At 40.8% G+C, this 24,158-nt stretch overlaps 2 protein-coding genes and 1 non-coding gene across 3 annotated transcripts; all 3 read left to right on the top strand.

The window, feature by feature from the left end:
* Positions 1-5,480: 5,480 nt before the first annotated feature.
* Positions 5,481-7,021, top strand: LOC147141791 (guanylate cyclase activator 2B). Its single transcript, XM_086041162.1, has 3 exons — positions 5,481-5,564; positions 5,644-5,833; positions 6,812-7,021. Exons 1-3 carry the CDS (start codon positions 5,496-5,498, stop codon positions 6,868-6,870), a joined length of 318 nt encoding a protein of 105 aa, XP_085897288.1. The 5' UTR covers positions 5,481-5,495; the 3' UTR covers positions 6,871-7,021.
* Positions 7,022-8,408: 1,387 nt separating this feature from the next.
* LOC147141790 (guanylin-like) lies at positions 8,409-11,882 on the top strand. Its single transcript, XM_086040950.1, has 3 exons — positions 8,409-8,574; positions 9,344-9,536; positions 11,250-11,882. Exons 1-3 carry the CDS (start codon positions 8,428-8,430, stop codon positions 11,318-11,320), a joined length of 411 nt encoding a protein of 136 aa, XP_085897076.1. The 5' UTR covers positions 8,409-8,427; the 3' UTR covers positions 11,321-11,882.
* Positions 11,883-14,383: 2,501 nt separating this feature from the next.
* Positions 14,384-14,455, top strand: trnap-agg (transfer RNA proline (anticodon AGG)). The gene has a single exon. It is a non-coding gene; the product is annotated as a tRNA-Pro (tRNA).
* Positions 14,456-24,158: the final 9,703 nt, after the last annotated feature.

Raw genomic sequence — 24,158 nt, 5'->3', positions numbered from 1 at the left:
ATACAATGTTCTGCAAAAGTGTACTCATAACAGACATGATATTATTCCATCCATCCATCCATTATCGATACCGCTTATCCTCACAAGGGTCGCGCGGCGTGCTGGAGCCTATCCCAGCTGTCTTTGGGCAGTAGGCAGAGGACACCCTGAATTGGTGGCCAGCCAATCGCAGGGCACACAGAGACAAACAAACAACCGCACTCACAATCACAACTAAGGGCAATTTAGAGAGTCCAATCAACTTACCCTGCATGTTTTTGGAATGTGGGAGGAAACCGGAGTACCCGGAGAAAACCCACGCAGGCACGGGGAGAACATGCAAACTCCACACAGGGAGGCCGGGGCTGGGATCGAACCCACGACGTCTGAACTGAGGCGGACGTGCTAACCAGTCGACCAACGTGCCGCCCTCATGATATTAATTGGAGACTGTAATGCTTTCTTCTTGGCGGCGTAAGAAAAAATAATTGAGTAGCACTGGTGTATATAGATGGGTCTCTGGAGTGCCTGCCCACTCATCTAGTGTAAAATTAAACAACCAAAATAAAACATTGAGTGAGCTGCCTGTTTGCCAAAAGGTGTCTGTGAGTGAGCTATTCTGAATTTTTCCAGATTGTGACACAACAATAAAGACTATTTTACATTACACAACAAAAGCATTCTAGCATTGGTGCACAACTGCTCTAGAGGGAAGCACGGTGAGCAATAGCTCATTTGCATGAGACGGGAACACCCCCTAAAATTTCTAATGTCTAATTTCAGAGATGCTAGAAAATAGGGTGAAAAGTGTGCTGTTCTTCGTGAGCCTTGCATGTCTTGACAAAAAATATATTTTACTGGGCAAAAGAAACGCATAATATGTCTCCTATTAGTAATCGTTTAACATTCTGTTTAGTGACACAAGGCAAGGCAATTTTAACGCTAACGTTAGCGCAGGCGCTAGTGCTAACACAGCACGACAGATGTCCTGACCTGCTCTGCCTCTGCCAGCATTAAAGGCTACAACAGTTGGTCCTGCAGGGTCGCCATGGTAACAACAGGGATACTAATACTGTTATTATTGCAGTCTTGATTTTTGTAAATGCAAATGTCTGTGTGTGTTTCCTATGGGTTTATGATAATGTGACAATTATGCCAGAATGTCACACTGACTGTGTGCGGAATAAACGCGCCTAATTTATTAAAAACAACAAAAATCCAGGAATTTAATTGGCTTTTTATGGCTTTGTAATAAAAGCTTGCTGGATTGATCCTTGTCACGTCAAACGTCACAGCTTGAAGATTGACTTTCTACATAACCATGGACTTTAAAATGTCATTCACAATGTATGGAACTCTACTCAGCACATAGATTTTTCAGCTGTGCTTAAATTAATGTTGTCACCTCTTTTATGTTGTATCCTTTTGCGTGCATTTGCCATGTTCAGCACAAGCATGGGCACTAATAGCATTGTTTATATTGATTATCAAGAATTTAAAAATACAATAACTTTGGGTGAGAATGGTTGGCATTTGACTGTGTTAAATAATCTTTTTATGACTATTATATAATGTGTTTGAGCGTGTCTACTTTATAGCTTCGGACGTGACCTGAAAAAAAGTCGGCTTCACAACTATGTCGAAAGTATCAGATAAGAAAAAAAGTCATATATATATATATATATATATATATATATATATATATATATATATATATATGTGTGTGTGTGTGTGTGTGTGTGTGTGTGTGTGTGTGTGTGTGTGTTAAAACCTCTTAAACAACAAATAAAGCACTCTCATTGAACTGCAGTTCCAATTCATTATTGTTCCGCTTTAGTCCAGTAGGTGTCAGTACAGCGCATTTTAAATTGATGCATGTTGTCAAAACAAATCGAGAAGAATTTTAAAAAGTAATTTCCATCATCTGTATCTAGAACAACGGTGGAAAAAAAAACAACGCTTAGTTTGTTATTTGGGCCCTGATACATGTCAAAAAGTCGCTCCCATGTGGCTAAAAATACCAACACGGGTTCACCGTCTCACGAGGGAGAAAGACAGTTTACAAAGCCACACAACAATACAAGGAGGGTAGGTCAGATAAACGATCAAAAATATATTCTTTTCACGTACAGGCTGATGATTTACTCGCCTCCAGTTGCGATGTTTGTTTTCAGTGTTAACTGATTAAACAGGCTGTCAGTGCAAGACCAAGAACCACTTCACCAAACGTAGTCAATCTTAACTATTTTGACAATTACAAAAACAAGTTTTTGTCGGTTCCCAGCATGTATTTCCAGGGTCCGAACAGCGCACAATTGGTACAAAACACCTCACTGTACTTACTGGTTTTCATTTAATTGTTTTAGATTTATGGCCCAGAAGTGTTTTCCATACACTTTTTTACTGTAATTATGAATGTATTACTGCATTAAAGCAACACTGTGTCATATGTCAGTTTTTGTTGATTATGGCGGCGCCATGTGGACAAAAGCGGTTGTGTTTTGACAAAAATCAACCACATTTCCGTGGTGTTGTGAAATCCTGAGCCGTCCTTATCGTGAAAGGAGGAAGTGAGTATGCCATAAAGAAATTCCGGACATTTGTGTTTTTTTGTGTGCCAGGGTTGATCCCATCCTCCTCAACGTTGCTTTGTGCCAGTAAAAATGATACAGACACCCTCAGGGCATCAAAGTCCCATTCAACTACTGTACTTGTTAGTCAATGTTTCATCAAAAAAGTTGTGGAAATTTTTTTATCAAGGTCGATTTCTTGCCCAGTGCTGCTTTAATGTTGGTAAAGCACGGCGCATGCGACTTTCTACAAATTCAGGTTTCGCCACTACCGTTGGAATGGTGCTGTTGTTCCCCAAAAATGTCTTTACATTGTGACATCGCCAACCAGTGGCCTGGCGTGCACAGTGCAGCATTTTCAGTTGACTGTGCAGATCTGAACTTGGATCACATTTACATAAGGCATATTTAGAAGGGGCCTGATTTTCATCGGAAAATAGACAGATCGCGAGATCAGATTCCTCGTGTTTTTTGCGCAGTGGTGCAGTGGCTTGGCTATGACTAACAATAAATTAATCATGAGCTAGGTTGCATTTTATTACGGAAGTGTTTCTATTTAAGTGCTCCATTTTAAGGCTGGGGGAATGCTACACTTTTAATTCCACCCTACTGTGGGCTATTTCCACAATAAGAAAGTGACCTTTCTGTTAGTAGATTGAAATCTAGTCCCCAAAAAGAAAAAATCCAGATATATCAGATATGGGCATGTATGTGTCGCTTCACTATGTTGTAAACACTCATTTCCTCTTCGACATTTCAACACAATCGGTTGTTAAACACACTACAATATACTCCCACCTGTCTGCAAGAGAGGGTGGGTCAGGTATCACTGAGCCAATAGTGGCTATTATCTTAACCCACGGTAGATATCTGTGCTGACTTACACCACGTTATCAGTGTTGAGGTCCAGTCCGAGACATGTATTCATGAACACATCATATTCATATCTGCGCTTTTCACAGGAAGTGGTCAAGACACCAACGAAGTGACGTCCTGTTTTTTATTGTTAGTGTTATTCATCTATAATTAGCTTGTTGCTTCTTTTTCTGTGGAACTATTATGTATACAATTTCTAGTCTATTATCAGCATTTAGGTTTTGGCTTGTTGAAATAATTAAATAGATTTATAAGTTTTACAATAAATACAGTTTTAAACTACATTTAATACACCAAAGAGAAAATAAACAGAAAATATTTTTGTTAGCAGAAAAATAGCATTAGCAATCAGCATTTTATTTGCAAGATTAAGATCAAATTAACTAAAATCTTAAAAGTAAAAGTAAAAAAAGTAGGTCGTTGGATTACCCAATCCCAAAGCAATGCAGGCTCTGGATAAAGCTACTTGGTCATCGGCAGAGTCATTTGAATCCTTCAAAAATCAACAGGGGGCGCCCTTAGTTGGTGATGTATTATTTCTTATTTTATTTCCAAAACCAAAAACTAACCCCAATAAATAGTGACTCTCAATAAAGCCATGCAACCATTTGTACTGTCCGCATTTTAATTTATGAAAAAAAAAAAAAAAAAACGTTTTTCTCCAGGTCCTCTGTATGCTAAATCTGCTGGCTGCTGCACACTGAGTGATACGACAAAAAGTGACTGAAGACCATCGCCAAAAAATATATACATTCAACGACTCTTCAAGCACAAAGCGATTGTTCACCGCATATTGACCGACGTGCTCCAACGGAAAAACTGAGACACTGTGTTGGGTTGTGAGGCAGCACATAAAATATACCATAATTTATTATTTGTTTATCTAACCACAAAACATGGCATGATTATCAAGGACCAAGAAGATAAACACTGAGAAGAGGAAACTGAATAACAACAAAATCGGCCTCCTGTTAGCCACTCATGAAAACTAGTTACCCAAGCCCACATACTTCGCGACAGTTCTGTTGGTTTCAGAAGTGTCACGGTGTGTGCGTGCTTAAAGAGGAAGTCACCCTACCATATTTGTTTTCAAAAATCAGTTGTATGTAGTCCCACTAGTTAAAATAAGGCATTCTGATGAATATTATGTTTGTGGAATCAGAGTTAATACTCATTTTGTCACTTCTGTCAACTGAAAATGACATCACAGTTGCTCAGGGCCCAGCTACCGATGAATCACAGTTCACCTGTTTTCTGAAGCTGAGCCATAATTGATCAGTATCTGAGCCCTGAGCATGTGTGATGTCATTTTCAATCAACAAAAGTGACAAAATGGCCGCCCCTTGAGATGGTTAAAAACGGATGGATTTTGCTGCCTAATTTATATTCAACAACGCAATATTAATCTGAATGCCGTGTTTCAACTAGTGGTCCTATATAGAACATATTCGTGAAAAAAAATGTTTGGGTTGACTTCCTCTTTAAGGTTAATTGAAGACTCTAAATTGTCCATAGGTGTGCGCGCTTGTTTGTCCATACGAGCACTGACTTTGTCCGGAGACCTTTTAGGGTGGACCCCATTTCTATTGCCAAACATCAGCTTGGATGGGCTCCAGTTCATCTAATGAGGTTATTAAGAGCTGTAAAAAATAAAACAGGCTAGACATACTTCTCCAAGGACCCTGCCGACAGTTGTAGCTGAAAGTTTTTCTGACTCAGCAACAGTAGCTAAGGGGCGAAACATCAAGTTCACATAAAAACCAGTTGCAATAAACTACATCCTGTGTGCTCTGCAAAAAGTTTTGACATACAATACGTCAGTGGATGAGACATTATTATTGACACGGGGAGGCGTTTCTAGCTAATGTCGAGCGCAAGAAGGTAATCGTACGGAGCAGGATTTATGGATTCCCCTTTACGGCCCGTAAAAACCACAGCGCTACTCATTAACCCGTGAGAAAACTTTGCTCCCATTGGCCACACCTGCAGTCACATGACCGCAGTAGGATTTAAAAAGGTAGCTCGAACCTGGAAGTGCAAGCAGACACTGCCAAGATCAGCATCGCAACAATGAAGATCACACTCGCTTGCGTCGCTCTCCTGGTTCTACTTTTGGGCTCTGATGCTGTGCAGGTGGAGGTAAGTCAGACGGCGAGGTGGATAGACATCCTCAGGAGGTAGCAGCACCTCAAAGGCCTTCTTGTGTCTTCCCTCAAAGGAGAACGGCTTGTCCTTCTCCCTGGAAGCCGTCAAGAGGCTCCAGGAGATGTTTGAGAGCGTCAGGATTCCGCTGCAGAACCCGCGGCTGAGGGCCAGCTCACCGTCCATGTGTGAAGAGCCCATGCTGCCCCAGGAGCTGCTGCCTCTGTGTAAGCAGAAGGGGGCGTCGGCATCACTCGCCAGATTAGGTGAGGATCCTCGTCACTTGTCCTTGCATCTCTATACATGAGAAGATGGGCAGAAAAAGTTCATTTATGTTCAGTAGTTCCATTCCAAAAGTGAAACTGGGGTTTGATACAGGTTCATTTAACACATCGGAAAATACTCTTCAGAAATGTCTACCTCATTTCTACAATTAAAATCAATTTGATATTTTCTCGTGTAATATTCAAATTTGTTAACATCAAATTTGGGGCACCGCAGCTGACTTTCTGGCAAGAGACGAGGGGTACACCCTGGGCTGGTTGCCAGCCAATCGCCGGGCATATTCACACTCACGTTCACGCTCACATTCAAACCTATGGAGAGTTTTGATCCTTTAGTTAACCTAAGCAAAGAGAAGCTGGGGGCCCCCCCTTGACTGGTTGTCAGGCAATCACAATCACATATCAACTAACAAGCATTCACATTCACATCCATGGACAATTTAGAAAATTCAATGTCCCCCCTGGACTGGTTGCCTGGCAATTGAATAAGGCAGTGCTTCGCAATTATCTTCTTTTACACACCAACCTCTACCATCCACCCACCAAAAGAAGAAAACACAAGTTAGATCAACTTACCACAAAGAATAACTTTTTAGCATGTTTTTTAGACTGAAAACATTTGAAGTCTGCCTGAAATTAAAAAATAAATAAATGACAGTGCCCCTGCCACCTACTGTAGTGGATGTGCAATGTGCACACACGCCCCCACACCGCATCACACTGTGCTCCAGAATTGCGAGGCAGGCGTGCTTACCACTAGGTCACCATGCTACCCCATCGCAATTGTAAATAAAAATCAAATAATAAAATATCACACTGTGTGCAGTAATCAACATCATGAGATTCACTTTGTGAATTGAACTAGAAAAATGAATGAAATTTTGCACAATATCCTACAGTTATACATGCTAACGTGTTGTAGATGCTAACGTCAATGCTAACCGTTGTCCTTTGTTGCAGCCATGGTGCCGCTGGACGTCTGCGAGATTTGTGCCTTTGCTGCCTGCAGCGGCTGCTAAGACGACACCGCAAACACGCTTTATCTTCTTATTTGTACTTTTCATGTCCTCATTTTCCTTTATTTAAAAAAAAAAACGATTTGTCGAAGAAGAAAAAAGGCCAAAAGGAAAACAGGAATCAATAAGAAGTTTCTAAGTGCAAGCTGTTACTTAAAAAAAAAAAAAAAAAATTGCCACGTTTTGTTTTGTCATTGGTTTTATATTTGAAATCGTTTTTTGTTACATTTCTATCTTACCATGCTATGTACCTATTTAAACGTCCTCGTCCATGTTATTGTTTGGAATAAAAATGAGTGTATTGCAAGTCACATACGCATGTGTGTTTGTTTCAAACATCAATAGACGAATGAACCAGAATAACCACTTTTTTTTTTTAATCTCGAGAGAATGTTTGCACTCTCTTGACTCATGTGTTCAACTTAGACCCACACACACTCTGATAAACACATTTTATTCTTTTCCTCACCATCTATGGTCACAAATACATCAGGTCTGAATAAGAAAAACAAAAAATAAATACACACGTCCAAAAAAAAACAATAAAATTCAGGTCTGCAACAAACCATTTTTTTTGCTTTATCTTAAATACATGTCCAAATTATATATATTAGCATGTCCACCTCACAGTGCAGAGGTTGTGGGTTTGATCCTGGCTCTGGCCTCCCTATGTGGATTTTGCATGTTCCCCCCCGTGCCTGCGTGGGTTTTCTCCGGGTACTCTGTTTTCCTCCCACATTTCAAAAACATGCATGGTAGGTTGATTGGGCACTCTTAATTGCCCCTAGGTGTGATTGTGAGTGTGTATGGTTGTTTGTGTACCCCGCCCACTGCCGGAAGACAGCTGGCATAGGCTCCAGCACGCCCGCGACCCTCGTGAGGATAAGCGGATTGGATAATGGATGGATGTGTGTGTGTGTGTGTGTGTGTGTATATATTCATTAGTTCATTGAATTTTTTTTTTTAAGTGTTGTTGTTTTTTTACCGAATTCATGGATTAATGAAAAACATAATCGACAGATTAATCAATTACCAAAATAATCATTAGTTGCAACCTCACTCGTAATATTTGGGCTGTACTTTTGCAAATGCACCACATTTTGAATACGCTCTAATTGAGTATTTTTGGTCTTTCCAATCAAGTTGTTTGCACGTTTCTGTGTGAACTTGAGGCGCCATTTGCCTTTCCAGTGTCTTCTCCTTTTCTCTCTTGCATTTGGCATGCAGACACCGTCCACCTAAAACGCACTGTATATGCTATCCAGCATCAGTTTTTGCAAGAGGGTTGACATTTATGGTGATGAGGATAGTGACCCTTTGGAAGTTAAAGTCAACAGTGAAACTTCCTTTTGACGGGGTGAACAAACAGAGATGCCATCAAGGCAGTAGTAGAATCCTCTTTAGGACTCAATAGGATCCAAATGAGTTTTATTTACACACACACACACACACACACACACGCACACACACCCCCACACGCACACGCACTCCCCCCCCCCACACACACATCTTCATTCCTGGTATAAATCAATCATTGCTAAGCTTTTACACGCCTTTTATATGCATCAACGCCACCCTGCAGGAAGCACAAGAGGAAAAGCCCGTGTCCGAAAGCATCTCTCCGTCTGTCTCTCCGCCATGAAAACTGTGGCCGCGCTCGTCTTGTGGCTGTGCATGTGCGGCACTGCCTTGTGTGTCCGGGTCAAGGTATGTATTTTTTTTGCATTTAATTCAGAGATGTGATTCCATACAACTGCACAGACAATGCCACTTACCAGCCTAGAGCTTCATTCCTGCTAAGACCCTGTAAAAAGGTTGCCCTGTGTTGCTGTGTTAAGAACAGGGGTCTGCAACCCACAGCTCCAGAGCCACATTTTGGGGGGATGTTATGACAATTTTCGGGAAGTGATTTTGGCACCACATGTTGTAAATAAAGCACTATAAAATTGCACTCCCATTTACCATTTAAAATTTGGACACCTTTAGCGTAATTTTTTTGCACAGAGCCATTATTCTATACTACTGCACTGTTAATGTCATTTATCATTTCGAAAGTTATATATGAGGTACCCAAAATATTACAAAAAAAAGACAAAATATATAGTTTTGTATTACTGCCCCAATATTGACCATATTGATAGAAACTGAGCTTAAATATGATTTTATGATTGCTTTGCAATTGTACCTAATGTTGTGGTCACTGAGATACAGAGAACAGTAACATGTTTTGCTGTTTTTAAAAAAGAAGTGCAAGGTCCAAAGGTTTGTGTGAAATAAAAACAAACTGTGCGAGCCATGTTTACATGGTGCATTCAAGACTTTATTCAAAATCTCACTTGACATTCCAATCCACATCCAAACAAGGCGTCAAGTCCATCACGTTCAAGTCTTTAGCCTTTTTTTGTTTGTCCAAGCACGCGCCTGAAGTATGAGGAATGCTTTTGAACCTGAACTCTCTTTCTTCTTCTCCTCGCAGGACGGCGACAGGAGCTTCCCCTTAGAGGCGGTGAAGCAGCTAAAGGCACTGATGGACGAGGCGGGGGCGCGTCTCGGCCCTCAGCTCACCCGAAGCAGGGCGATGATTGCCGTGTGCGCTGACCCAATCCTGCCACGGGTCTTTTTTCCAGTGTGCCGAGGCCAAGGTGCTCCCGGAGTCTTCTCCAGACTAGGTAAACATAACATAAAACAATGAGAAAAATGACTTTTCCATCCATAATAATATTGTAAATATATATATATATATATATATATATACAAGCGATTAAAATATTTAATAGTTAATCAAATTTTTTCATAGTTAACTAATAGTTAATCGCATATTTTATTTATTGGAAAAAAAAAATCCCTTGATTTTTCTGTCCCATCATTTTCTTGAATTTTAATACCCTTAACATGAATAAGAGGATTGATTTTTTTTATGCAAATCTTTTATTAAAGGGAAGTCAATGCAAACATATATTTTTCAAGAATATGTTTTATGCAGGCCCACTAGTTGAAACAAGGCATTCTGATAATTATTGCCTTTGTGGAATAAGAGTTAATCCACCTGTTTTTAGCCATCAGTCTGTTGACTGAAAAAACATCACAGTTACTCAGAGCTCAGGTAACAACCAATCACAGCTCACCTGTTTTCTTAAACTGAGCTTGGTCATTATTTGAGCCCTCAGGGCATCTGTGATGTCATTTTCAGTTGACAGAAATTATAAAATGGCCGACCCCTGAGATGGCTAGATTTTGCTGCTTGACTCATTCCACAAACACAATATTAATCAGAATGCCTTGTTTCAACTAGGGGGCCTGCAATATTCTTGAAAAAAAAATGTTCGGGCACGCACACACGCACGCACGCACACGCGTCCGCTCATGCACACACCCACCCACACAATCATTTACATTAGTGTTGTTCTGACAGATGTTTTTTTCGTCTTGAGAGCGACTTGGTGCTCAAGCGCCGCTTGGATTTAGAACCTTACGAGAGCAGTCATTTTTACGCGCGTCACTTTGACTGCACTCTGGCAATGACTTACATTACTACCGCCTACTTCGCGACTATCACCGCGGAGCAGGGAAACTCAGCCACGTGCATGTGTCAGCTGAACAATTCATCCTCATCGTCAATATTTTGAAGCAGGTGTAACGCCTCCTCTACTCTAAAGCTTTTTTTAAAAAATATACATGTATAGATCATGGTGACTAGCAGCCTTTATCAATGCAGCCGCTGGTTGCTATGGAAACTTTAATCACGTGATCAAAAAAATTGACGGCGTCAAAAGGGGGTTGGATTAACGCCGAGAATAACGCGCTAAATTGACAACCCTAATATATATATATGTATATATATATATGTATATATATATATATATATATATATATATATATATATATATATATATATATATATATATATATATATATATACTCCGCCTACTCTCTGTAGACAGCTGGGATAGGCTCCAGCACACCCATGATGCTTGTGAGGATAAGTGGTCCGAATAATGGATGGATGGATATCTGGTATCTGTGTGCTTGTGTAAATCTAAAACAGTATTCCATAAAAATTATTTGGTTTTTTTCTTTCAAAAACATTCTCACAACAAAAAAAGTTATGATTTTTCACACAGTAAAATGATTTTCTTATATTTATTTCTATTATGTAATTTCATTTCTTATAAAATTGTAAAAATGAAATCTTGTAAAATTGTAAAAATAAAAATGTAAAATTACAACTTTAGTCTAGAAAAGTATGGCTTTATTTCCATATAAAAATGCAATTTTTATCTTCAAATTACAACAATCACCTCATTAGTAAAAAATGACTTTTTTTCTGGTAAAATTACAACTATAATCTCACAAAATTCTGACTGTTTTGTTGTCTTTTCTAGTGAATGTCCTAATTTCTTCTGACCCATGCGAGATATGCGCCAACCCTTCCTGCTTTGGCTGTCTGCAATGAGGCTGACTTTACAATAAGTAATCATCATCTGTAAGCAACGAGAAAAGATTTACACTTTTCATGTATTTTTTTTTTTTTTTTTTTTTTTTATGAAGTTTCCAGAATTGTGATTATTCTTTTTAATGATCAACTCGGTTTTCATGTTGGACTCTTAATTTATTGCCATTACTCTTATGTTGATAATAAAATGTGCCTTCTTTGCATACCCGATTCTAGGTTCGCTTGCATTTGGTGCATTCTATATCTGTTTATAATGATGAATCTAGATAAAAGTATAATGGCAAAGGATGTAACAGTTGGTTCTAAGGTTATGGTTCGGTTCACATTCGGTACAGCAAGAGAACAAGATCACAATTATTTGTGTGAACAGTGAACATGAACCGATTTAATGAGGATTAATTTAAAATGAAACATGAACAGTCTACATATTTTCCTTCTAAGAAAGTGCAACATTAATTGTTGGTTTACCTTTAAGGGCATGAAGGCTGTCGCCATGAGTATTAACTGTTTGAACAGTAGGAATTACTATATCCAATAAAACAATACAACAGTACAAAATGGATTTTGTGAAAGCTTTGTCTTTTATGTAATAGCAACACTAATAATTACTTCAGCATTGTAGATTAATTGGACACATTTATATTGTCGCGAGATGTGAATGTTTGTTGTTTGTTTTAGTGTGCCGTGCAATTGGCTGTGAACCATTTCAGGGGTCTATTTCACAAAGCAGGTTCAGTTCAAACTCTTGAGTACAATCCTGAAGTCCGAGTTAATCTGCTCTGAGATAAGAAACTCTGAGTTTCCGGTATAAGAACAGTTGATTTGAATCAGATTACTCAACTCGGAGTACCTTCACCTGGAGTTAAGCCGTGCACCACGACTATGAAAAGACAGCATGAATGGAGCCCCGATTTGCAGAGTCACCATGGCAATGGGGGAGGGGCGTGGGAGAACATAGCTGCTAGGGTCAAGATATGCGGAAGTTTCAAGTCCTTTGCAATCACACTAAGATAACAGAGGAAAACTGCTTACTTTCCCCTTTTAATTTATTTCATTTAAGTGCAATCACGGGGGAGAAGCACACTTAACATCTGATGAAATATAAAAACATTGTTCAAACAGTTAAAACCTCGTCATAATCTCATGGGGGTACATTGAAAAAAATGATGGTTGAATTTACTCAATTATACTTTGTCAGGTGGTTGCACAAAATAAAATAAACTGGAGCAGGATACATTTTTTAAGTAGATGTATGGTCTACTTGCCCTGCGACTGGCTGGCAACCAATTCAGGGTGTCCCCCGCCTACTGCCCAAAGACAGCTGGGATAGGCTCCAGCACGCCCCGCGACCCTTGTGAGGAGAAGCGGTACAGATAATGGATGGATGGATGTATGGTCTACTTAAGAAATGTATCTGGATTAAGATGATTATATTTCATGCAACCACATAATTGAAGAAATAAAATGTTGTAAATATTCAACAGAAACTTATTTCAATGCATGTGACTGTCACATGAAACGGTACCACTCAAAAAGATTATTTTCTGGAAATTCTAAAACATCCTGCCGAATATTTAATTCTATGCGTAATGCTGCACCTTCATCCACACACAAATAATAGCATGAGGGCGGCACGGTGGTCGACTGGTTAGCACGTCCGCCTCACAGTTCAGAGGTTGTGGGCGCTCCCTTTGTGGAGTTTGCATGTTCTCCCCGTGCCTGCGTGGGTTTTCTCCGGGTGCTCCAGTTTCCTCCCACATTCCAAAAACATGCATGGTAAGTTGATTGGACTCTCTAAATTGCCCCTAGGTGTGATTGTGAGTGAGGACCTTTGTCTTTGTGTGCCCTGCGATTGGCTGGCAACCAATTCAGGTTGCCCCGCCTACTGCCCGAAGACAGCTGGGATAGGCTCCAGCACGCCCCGCGACCCTTGTGAGGATAAGCGGTGTCGATAATGGATGAATTGTACAGAGTTTTATTTTGTCAAGTGGTTGCACAAAATAAAATCATCTGTATCCAGATACATTTTCAAAGGAGATGTATAGTCTGCTGAAACAAATCTATCTGGATTCAGATGACTTTATTTCGTGCAACCGCTTGACGAAATAATTCGAGAAAGGTGGGCAGTTGGATTTATCCCACTCGGATTGTCGCAGTTCCGACCTCAAAGCGTTCGAGGCGAATGTAAACAACAAAGATTGAACGTTTAGAAACTAAGAAAGTTTAGTCATAATTGCCGATGGACACCCGTTTAAAATTAGAGGCAGACCGGCCTGTAGTATATACTATTTTCTTACCCCCGGAAAAAAAAGGCGAATGACGGACGACGGAAGGTACCCATGCTGCAGAGGGATGACGAATAACGGACGCTCAATTTGTAGTAAAATGTCCAGCTCCGCCAATAACGCGGATAGGGAGGTGGGTTAGACTGAAGTCTGGTGGCGAGTCTGCTTTTCTACAATAATATAATAAAATGAAAATTTACTTGAAATAAAAAATACTTTCTGAGACTCAAGGCTCAAATTAGGGGGGCGCAGAAATTAGGGGTGCGCATAAGCAACTTGGTGGGTGGGCACGGCCCCCTATGTCCCGCCCTAATTGACGGGTCTGTATTCCACTATAATACATTATAATACAATATGACACAGTAAGTGTGGCACAGTGGCCGACTGGTTAGAACGTCTACCGCAGAGGGCGAGGATTCGAACAAGCCTTTCTCTGCGGACTTTTATGTTCTCTGCGTGGGTTTTCTCCGGACACTCCGGTTCCCTCCCACATTCCAAAAACATGCATGGTAGTTTTGGTTGAATTGAACACGCGAAAATTGTCTCTTGGTATGATTGTGATCGGTGTGAATGTTTGTTTGTCCTAGCTGCGATTGGCTGGCAACCAGTTCAGGGTGTACCTGGAGGCAGCTGGGATGGACTGGGATGAATAATGGAAAGATGCATAATACAGGATTTGTTACCGAAGTAGCTTTTCTGAGAGCATTTTGTAAACACGAGGGCAAACCACTGCAGAATTGTACCTTTTTCTACTAAAATTTCGCCTGTCGCATCACGTGGCTCGTTGGTCTAGGGGTATGATTCTCGCTTAGGGTGCGAGAGGTCCCGGGTTCAAATCCCGGACGAGCCCAAATTTTTTACTTTGAGCTTTATCTTTTGAATAAGTACATAAATTAATAAATAAGATTCTGTTTTGTTTTGTTTTTTTTTTATCCATAAGAGTCTGTTTTTACAACGTTGGTCGCCGCTTAACATCAGGTGCCAAATGCTCTTTTTTCTTAGCAATATAACTTTCCAAACAAGATGAGCCATAAGTACGTGGAGGACAGGGCGCGAAAAGAAAAGAAAGCAAGCTAGAGATAAAAGATGTTCCCCGTGGCGCACTGACGTCAGTTCGGAAAAGTGGAGTCGAATTCATTAGAAACTGTGCTGTCCTTTCCTATGTTGTACAGGAAGCACTTTTTCCTCCCTCCTTGACCCGGTGACTTATCCAACAAGGATTGAGGTAAAGTGGCATAAAGGTAAAGGCCCTGACGTAAGTTTCAGGCACTTTTATTTTGAGTACAGTATTTCAATTTCGCTACTTAACCACTAGAGGACAGGAGTGACTCATTTGTTTTTCCTATTGGCCTGGAGTCGACAACATCATTTGCGTTTACTGTAAATTCTTCATTCATTTGCATGCTTCCAACCGAGGAGTTTGTTGCTGAGCACCATCTTAACAAGATAAAACAACAGGATAATGCTTGTCACAAGTCATCCATCCATTTAGTTATAGGTCTTGTCCTCATTAGGGTTGTGGGTTCAGATGAGATCATGAGAGAAGTTGGGTACTAGTACTAGTACCTGAGAGAGTTTGCTTTGGACTGCTGACCAAGCAATCACAGGGCACTATATAAAATCAACCTTGTCCTTATCATGGTTATGGGTGAGCTTAAACCTATCCCATCTGACTTTTGGGAAAAGAAATTGGGGTACACCCTAGAAAGTTGTTCGCCAGGCACCTATAGACAAACAAACTTTTACAACCATTAGACGCCCATGCTGGCCCACTGCAAGACAAAAATAGATGAAGGGCGGTTTGACCTCCCATGCAAAGTTTCCGACATTCTGTCGAAGTCTCTGACAAGTTCCCAAGTCTAAGTTGCACATCTTGTAAGAGGAATGTCATGTTTTGTTATTAGATAAGGGAGAACCTCCCGGTGTCACCCTGTCTTCCCAGTTCAGGGTCAAAATGTGAGGATGGCTTCCAAGAACAGTGCACAGGCCTGGCCACCGAGGGAATGACAAACACGCTGCATGGAGAGAGCAACTGAAATGTCAGGACATCCTGTCTGTCGTTTGCGACTGCATAAATAATGGCAAAGGAGCAGAATCTGGTGGACAGCATGTTTGCAAACATGCATTTTAGATCTAAATCAGGCAACATACTGTGTACACCACATACCACCTCAAAAAATACTTGGCACTTCAAGAACCACCATCTTGAGCAACACTGAAGGATGTAAGAATTCAAATAGGGCTGTGACTATCGAATATTTTTAGAATTGATTATTCTTATCAAGGGGCGGCACGGTGGTCGACTGGTTAGCACGTCCGCCTCACAGTTCAGAGGTCGTGGGTTCGATCCCGGCTCCGGCCTCCCTGTGTGGAGTTTGCATGTTCTCCCCGTGCCTGCGTGGGTTTTCTCCGGGCACTCCGGTTTCCTCCCACATTCCAAAAACATGCATGGTAAGTTGATTGGACACTCTAAATTGCCCCTAGGTGTGATTGTGAGTGCAGATGTTTGTCTCTGTGTGCCCTGCGATTGGCTGGCAACCAGTTCAGGGTGTCCCCCGCCTACTGCCCAAAGACAGCTGGGATAGGCTCCAGCACGCCCGTGACCCTTGTGAGGAGAAGCGGTACAGATAATGGATGGATGGATATTCTTATCAATTATTCAATCAATTAACTGAATATTCGGATACAATTTTAATTTGCGTTCACAGAAGAGGGAGGGATGTGCTCAGCAACATTTTTGAAACTGATTCAGGTATCGTTTGGTGATAGTAAAAAAAAGCATAGGTTTGCAAATGTCGTATTTTGGGTAGACACACAAGATAATCAGTCTGCTTTCATGAAGGACTACAGAAATCAGAGAATAATTATTGTTGAGAGGCTGAAATCAGAGTATCTGTACAATTTTTTTTAATTAAACAATACGTAGCTCTAAATGGGCGGTCGACTGGTTAGCACGCCTCACAGTTCAGACGTTGTGGGTTCGATCCTGGCTCCGGCCTCCCTGTGTGGAGTTTGCATGTTCTCCCCGTGCCTGCGTGGGTTTTCTCCGGGTGCTCCGGTTTCCTCCCACAATCCAAAAACATGCATGGTTGCATGCAGTGTTGATTGGACACTCTAAATTGCCCCTAGGTGTGATTGTGAGTGCGGATGTTTGTCTCTGTGTGCCCTGCGATTGGCTGGCAACCAATTCAGGGTGTCCCCCGCCTACTGCCCGAGGACAGCTGGGATAGGCTCCAGCACGCCCCGCGACCCTTGTGAGGATAAGCGGTATAGATAATGGATGGATGGATAGCTCTAAATGATTACCTTGATGATTATTGAAATAGTTGTCACTAAATATGGTAATCAATTAGCTTTCGATTAATCTTGTCATCTCTACATTCATAGATAAAGAAGTGCATTGCTTCCAAATTAGTGAAAAGAAAAGTTCAGTATCGCTTTTACTGCGATGAGTTCTGTGTTAGAATGTCATCAATTTCACATTTACTGTGATAAATTTCACGTTTTAATGGGACAAGATTCACGTTTGAACATGATAACGATTTACAATTTGTTCGACTTCTGCATGCAGCAAAACAAGGCAAAACAATTCCTTCCGGTTCAGATCACTTATCACGTTCTGTATTGGAGACTCATCTCCTCTCTCGGCTTCTCAGTACAGCAGTAATGTCAGTCATTCTTTGTGGAGGATAAGGAATATAATGCCAGAGAGTACTGTTACATTGTCTCTTAACATGTGTTGCTGCACAGTTTGTGTTCAAATATCCACTGCTGAATGGTTAACACCGCCAAATAGATGCTAATTGTTAGCTTATGTGTCTATGGTGTTTTCCATTGTATGTTAGCATAAAGGCAGCGGAGGTCATTGGGTTACTTTAAATACATAACGACGTGTAATCAAATATGCAATACGAGAGGGCTGAGAAGTGAAGCTGCTAATATTTCTCAGCCGTGGCACAAAAATAGTAAATAGGCATCGGTTTACACTCACTGTTTGCTTTCCTTCCCTGCAGACTTTTCACATTCAAATTCATTTTCCCTTGAAAGTTGGGCAGATGTTTTTCTCGATAACATAACACTCAGGTGCACATACACAGTGTACAAGTGAGAAGGAAAGAGAGCGCTATGATTTTTCCCCTCTCTTTTTTGAGTCGTTAAAGAGTTCATGTGAGGTGACACTGAAGGGGTCAATCCCCCAGCATGAGATTTAGGCAGGGTTCTTTATTCTTCTTCTTTTTGGCAAACATGTCTGGAGCAAGATATCTATACACAAGATATTATGTTTAAAAATCCTCAAATGTAAAGCTAATGCATGAAATTGAACACTTAAGCTTGCTGTTAAAGAATCACTCCAGCAAGAAGCTTACAGATTTGGTATGATACAGAATACAAGGAGAGTTCATGCCAAGTTCCCTCGTAGTCTTGTCATTTTCAAGCCTTTCAAGGGACAATGTGTAGAATGTTTTGATTTTTCCATGGTCATTTGTCATTCATTAAAAAAAAAAAACACTATTATTTATAACATTATGCAAAAAATATGTTCTATCACATCATCTATTTTTCTTTTTATAATCGTAGGTCTATCCATTACCTATACTGCTTATCCTCACAAGGGTCACAGGACTGCTGGAGCCTATCCCAGCTGTCTTAAGGTAGTAGGCGGGGGACACCCTGAATTGGTTGCCAGGAAATCGCAGAGCACACAGAGACAAATAAACATCCGCACTCACAATCACAATTTACAGCCCACGACTTTGCACTGTGAGGCGGACATGTTATCCAGTCAACCGCCATGCCGCCATCGTAGGTCTAGTAATTGCTAATTATACTACATAGCAACCCCTGCAGGAGGCTGCAAACTTGTGGTACAGGTACCTGAAGGAGACAAACTTAGCGAACGTGGTTCCTAAGCATCATGACTATTGCATGTGTAACAAATACAATGGACTTACTTCGCGACTTGAGGGAATACTAGAGGTCGTTGGTGATGACATTTTGCTTGCACCTCTGCTGAAGAAATTGGTTGGTAGGCTTGTGACGTGTGCTCTCTCGGAGGCACTCTAGTGCGTGTGCTTCAAGTTTAGGTCGTCGCATTCTGCACACAGTCGTTAAAGCAGCACTGGGCAAGAATTCGACCATAATAAATTTTTTTCACAACTCTTTTGACTTACAAGTAGTTGAATGGGACTTTTGTCATGCCCTGGGGGGGTCTGTATCGTGTTTACTGGCACTAAGCAACTTTGAAGCGGATGGGAGCAACCCTGGAACACAAAAAAATACAAACGTCCTGAATTGCTTTACGGCATACTCACTTCCTATAAGGACGGAAGTCGATTCGAATGTCTACACGCTATTACTAGTGTCATGGCAGAAGCACTAAAACAAACAAAAAAAAAAACAAAAGTATTGTTTGAATAGAATTAGATTAATTACCTCATTGCTATTCATCTTTCACACAGCCACTGGAAATAGAAATGTAATTCAGTCCAACTTGCAGGCCAGCAAGAGCTCAGGATTTCACGACACTACACGCACTGGTGGCTTTTGTCAAAACATTACCGTTTTTGTCCACATGGCGCCGCCATAATCAACAAAAACTGACATATGATACAGTGTTTCTTTATGAATTAAAGAAACTGAAAAAGAAAAAAAAACAAGAAAAATGAAGCAGTATGAAACACTTTAAAAAACAGCAACAATGGAGGAAGAAAAGAGATGGGATCACCAATATGAACGCGTAAGCCCGTGCTTGTTGTACTTTATCCATGAGGAGATTTAAAGCAACAAGAAAATGGGGCCTCGCAGTCAAGCTGACACTGCGGAGTAGTACAATGTCCGGAGCTAAGGCACTCTAATGGGATAAGCTAATGTAAGCATCTACTTAGAGAGTTCATCTTGGCAAATGTAACGATTTGCCATAAAAACACATAAATCTATTTTTAAAGAAAATGTCACCCAAGATCGGTTTTCCTTAGCAACATAAAATGTAGACATGTCTATTATTACTACATGAACACATGGTCTCAAGTATCGCATATTGGAAAACACACAGGAAGTCTGTCACTGGTTTGTAGTGACCATTCAAGGGATCTTTTTCGTCATTTACCGAATCACTCAAAAAGGCACTTGTTCTCAAGTTGACTAATTGCTCCCAAATTTGAATCTTGTCTATTTAGTTGATGACACAAAATGACCAAACGTCATAATTTTCGTCATGATGATCCACCCTAAAAGGCAAAACTCGAATCACTCCTCAATCCAATTCAAAATTCAGCTCACTGAAATCAGTCTTACTTAGGCATGTCTGTCACGTGCACACTCAAAAAACACAAAGAAATCATGTTTGACAAAACCCAGAAAGTTTTCATAGAATGTGAGTGGAGAGTACAGTAAAGTTCAATGACTTGCAATAAAACATGCAACTCTAGATTCCAGTCCAAAATACAACCACCTGAAGCTAGTTCCAAGGAACATCGAATAGGTACATGACAACAATTTTTTTTTTATCAGCAAGCCCAATGTCTAAAGAAACAATGCCTGAAAAGACAAAGAAATTCATTCAATTTAATGTGAGAGACACTGATCTCTTATCAACATAGAGAATTCCTCAAGTGTCAGACATGACTCATCATGGCTCATGTACGAATTCGTGTGAGCCTTCAACATTCTTTGCACGTCGCCCTGTATCAAGTGTTCACCTCAAACCAACTTTATGGCACATTTTATGCTTTTTGGGATGCATCTAGAAGTTTCAAGATGCCATAGTTATAAAACAAAGGAAGTCTGTCAATTTGGTTTGAAGTGACCATTCTAGTGCTACTTTGACCAGGGGTGCTTCAAAGTCAAGCTTGACCTGGGATTTTTATTTATCTAACTATTCTTTGGGGGGCGTTAATCAGTCCTCAGAGTTTTACTACAAAAGACAGTCACTAATTTGGTAGATACGTCTATCATGAGTAAACCCATGACCAAAAAACATCAAATACCGTTGTAGGATGGGTTCCTCATTGGAAAGTGTTCTTGTGTGTTGTGCACGAGCCGGGAGCGTGCACACTCCACTTTGACAAGTGATTGGTGGTGTCATCAGGGAGAGTGGTTTTACTTATTAGTAGGTGCACTCACCTGTGTGTAGTGTGTGTTTGGTGGACCTTGTGGTGGGGTGAGTGCGGGGGAAAAACTTTTTTGTTGACCGTGAAACGCTACTGTAAACGCAATTGTGAGTCAAGACAACGTCAACGGACCTTCATATGGTGGAAAGAGCTATTATGACTGAAAGAACGCTTGCACGGCACAACTCAAGTAAGTGCCTGTCAGTTTCCAATACTGTGGATTCTGTTCAATAAGCAACATCCAAACTGATGCAACAGTTGGAGTGCGTGTCACCAATATTCAACTCCCATCGTCTTAGCCTGCCGTGGCGTAATTTGATTTGGACGCCACAATAATTTGTGGCTCCTTGTCAAGGAATCGAACCCCGGTCTTCTACGTGACAGGCGGAGATACCCGTGATCAAAAACACAAAGCAAGTCAGCCATTTGGGGTTGAAGCAACCATTTCAATGGGTGTTTTGGTCACTTACAGGGATCCTTCAAAGACGAACTTGTCCCCAAAATGTTTTGTCTGATTGCCACCAAATTTGAAGCATTTAATGGCCTACTGCACAGATAGGCAAGGCTAAATTGCAGAACATTTTACTTTTCCCTGGTGCGTGGGAAGAGCATGTCAAGTTTAATGAATTGCCATTATTTAAAAAAAAAAAAAAAAAAAAAAGAACTAATAGCTCCTCTCCAAAATTCAGCCACCGAAGCGCCCTGAATTCAGCCCCCAGTTCTACCGGTACTTTGGAACATGGAATTTGGTGGACACGTCTAGACCTACAAAGAAAGTCTCAAGAAGGTATACCTGAAAAGACACACAAAGTCTGCCATTTTAGCTTGATGTGACCATTTTCGTGTGATCATTGTCATAAATGAAGAATACAATCCAAATATTTGTATAGGTAGAGTCTTTATGATCTCATTGGATTGTTGTAGTGCATTGCATGAATCTAATGGGTCATATGCACATTACACATTAATCCAGAAGTGTGGCATACCTCGCTAGCATGCGATTAGCGCACTAATCACCTTACCGTCACCGACATGTTACTCATACACAGCCTTTCACTGGCAGGCAGACTCACATGTAAGGACATTGTTGACATGACGTGATACAAATTATCATATTTTGTTATGTAGTGGCCGTGGGTATTTTGGTGTTTATTCAACTGCAGGGAGTACCAGGCGTGTTTTAGGGTTAAGGCGTTAATAATAGGGAATCCTTAGGTGTGTTTCAATAAATTTGAAGTGTTTGAAGAGTCAAGCATTACTGTGCACTTTCAAATGTCGGCAAGAATCTTACAAAGCAACTCCTGTCTGTCATGGTTCAAGTACAGGAGGACCCAAACGCAGGGTGACAGGAGGAAAAAAATGAAGTGCAGTCAAGTATTTAATTAAAAGAAAACAAAAAGGGCAACAAGGATCAAAAGGAAAACCAAACAAACACTAGGCCAGGACTGGAGTGGACTTTGACAATAGACAAATGACAACGAGCCAACAAGGACGGAAAGAAAGCGGGGAACTAAATAAGGACAAGTTGACGATAGAACGAGGAACACCTGGACGAGACACAGAGCGTAGGAGGGAGCTGGCTGGCTAACACAAGGGACCGGCATGACAAGCATAGGCGGACTCAATAACTTAACGAGAGACAGACAAAGGAACACAAGGAAAAACGTGAAACTAAAGTCAAAAACCAAACTCAAAAGGCAGACTATGACACTGTCAACTGGAAACATCTTATTTGCATGTCTGATCACGGTTTTTAATCCACCAAAAAACTTGTTTGTGCGGAGGGTTGCCAACTCCCTGAAAAATAAATAAGGGACACCTCATCGGCAGGGGCGGCCCGATCTGACTGCCTTCAACTAGGGTTGGGCATATCGATATCAAGAATATCAATATTCCGATCCAGAGTCCTCAATTTTAAGTGTCGATCCTCAAGATAAAGTATTGGTATTTGCAATTAATCCAATATAATATATTGGGGCGGCACGGTGGTCAACTGGTTAGCACGTCCACCTCACAGTTCAGAGGTCGTGGGTTCGATCCCGGCCCCGGCCTCCCTGTGTGGAGTTTGCATGTTCTCCCCGTGCCTGCGTGGGTTTTCTCCGGGTACTCCGGTTTCCTCCCACATTCCAAAAACATGCATAGTAAGTTGATTGGACTCTCTAAATGTGATTGTGAGTGCGGATGTTTGTCTCTGTGTGCCCTGCGATTGGCTGGCAACCAATTCAGGGTGTCCCCCGCCTACTGCCCGAAGACAGCTGGGATTGGCTCCAGCACTCCTCGCGACCCTTGTGAGGATAAGCGGTATAGATAATGGATGGATGGATGTTTGTCCATACAATGTTGACATTCATTGCACATTCCCATAATAACCGAGTGAGTTAAAAAAAAAAAACCAAAAAACATTCTTTACATACCATATCTATCTCTGGCGTTGCCTCGTGGACAACAAATTTGTCATGCTACTTTGTTGACTTCTGCTATCTACTTTGACAAGCGACATTACCTAAGATAAGCGGATTCTGTATCCTGATATGCACGAATGTGCTGTCAGCTCATTGGTCACAGAGTAGGGGAGGGCCTAGGACGGTTACCGTAAATTGTCACACAAAGGGAACTGTTGTTCATTAATTCCATCGACATTTTACTGATTATTTTTACTCTGACGATATTACGGGACGTGTAAGTGTGACCCTTTACAACTCAATACGGGACGCAGACTTAACGTTCCTAAATACAGGGCGATTCCGTTTTTCAAGGTACGGTTGGCAATCCTATTTGTGCGTCATCGCGGCATAGCATCTACTGTATGTCAGTCCTCAACTACAAATTGTTCTTAAAAATGTTTGTACAGCCTTCTAACGCCGGGATCAAAATAAGCCTGACTGCATTAAAAAAAAACAACAACAACACCTCAGACTGTGAGAGAGTTACACCCTGTTAGGGACATATTGGTGTGTACTGTAACTGTTAGTTATGTGACTAACAATGTGTAGATTTTATAGCACTTTATGTGTCCCTGAATCAATGATATCAGATTATTTTCTTCTTTGAATAATACATGAATGAGAATTGTTGGTAAAACATGTGTTCAGTGTTTAGGACCATGACAATTTTGTACCTAAAGGGGTAAATGATAGATGTGCTAAAAAAATATATGTTGGCCTATGCTATCAGTTCCTTTCATATCTGCAAATTTATATAAAAACATGCAAAATATTGAACAAAGTTGGTATGTTATTTTTTAAAGTGAATGAAATGGTTGAATGATCACCAATGACACAGTGAGTTTCAACAATGTTGTTAAACGCACAACGACATTAAACACAATAATTCATAAATAATGAATTTTTGAGGGGGACACCACTATTGTGGAACCTATTAGTTCGAAATAAAACTGTATATAAACAGCAGGAACTTTAAAACTGCTGTGTTTTGTCTGGGAAC

Source organism: Filicampus tigris, chromosome 9 (genome assembly GCF_054856515.1).
Source record: "Filicampus tigris isolate MCC_2025a chromosome 9, RoL_Ftig_1.0, whole genome shotgun sequence".
NCBI lineage: Eukaryota > Metazoa > Chordata > Actinopteri > Syngnathiformes > Syngnathidae > Filicampus > Filicampus tigris.
This window is presented reverse-complemented; position numbering and strand designations above follow the sequence as displayed.

Coding starts and splice junctions, on each gene's coding strand:
- LOC147141791 (XM_086041162.1), top strand. CDS start 5,496: ATGAAGATCACACTCGCTTGCGTCGCTCTCCTGGTTCTACTTTTGGGC. Junction 5,565..5,643: donor CTGATGCTGTGCAGGTGGAG/GTAAGTCAGACG, acceptor CTTCCCTCAAAG/GAGAACGGCTTGTCCTTCTC. Junction 5,834..6,811: donor GGCATCACTCGCCAGATTAG/GTGAGGATCCTC, acceptor CCTTTGTTGCAG/CCATGGTGCCGCTGGACGTC.
- LOC147141790 (XM_086040950.1), top strand. CDS start 8,428: ATGCATCAACGCCACCCTGCAGGAAGCACAAGAGGAAAAGCCCGTGTC. Junction 8,575..9,343: donor CCTTGTGTGTCCGGGTCAAG/GTATGTATTTTT, acceptor TTCTCCTCGCAG/GACGGCGACAGGAGCTTCCC. Junction 9,537..11,249: donor CGGAGTCTTCTCCAGACTAG/GTAAACATAACA, acceptor TGTCTTTTCTAG/TGAATGTCCTAATTTCTTCT.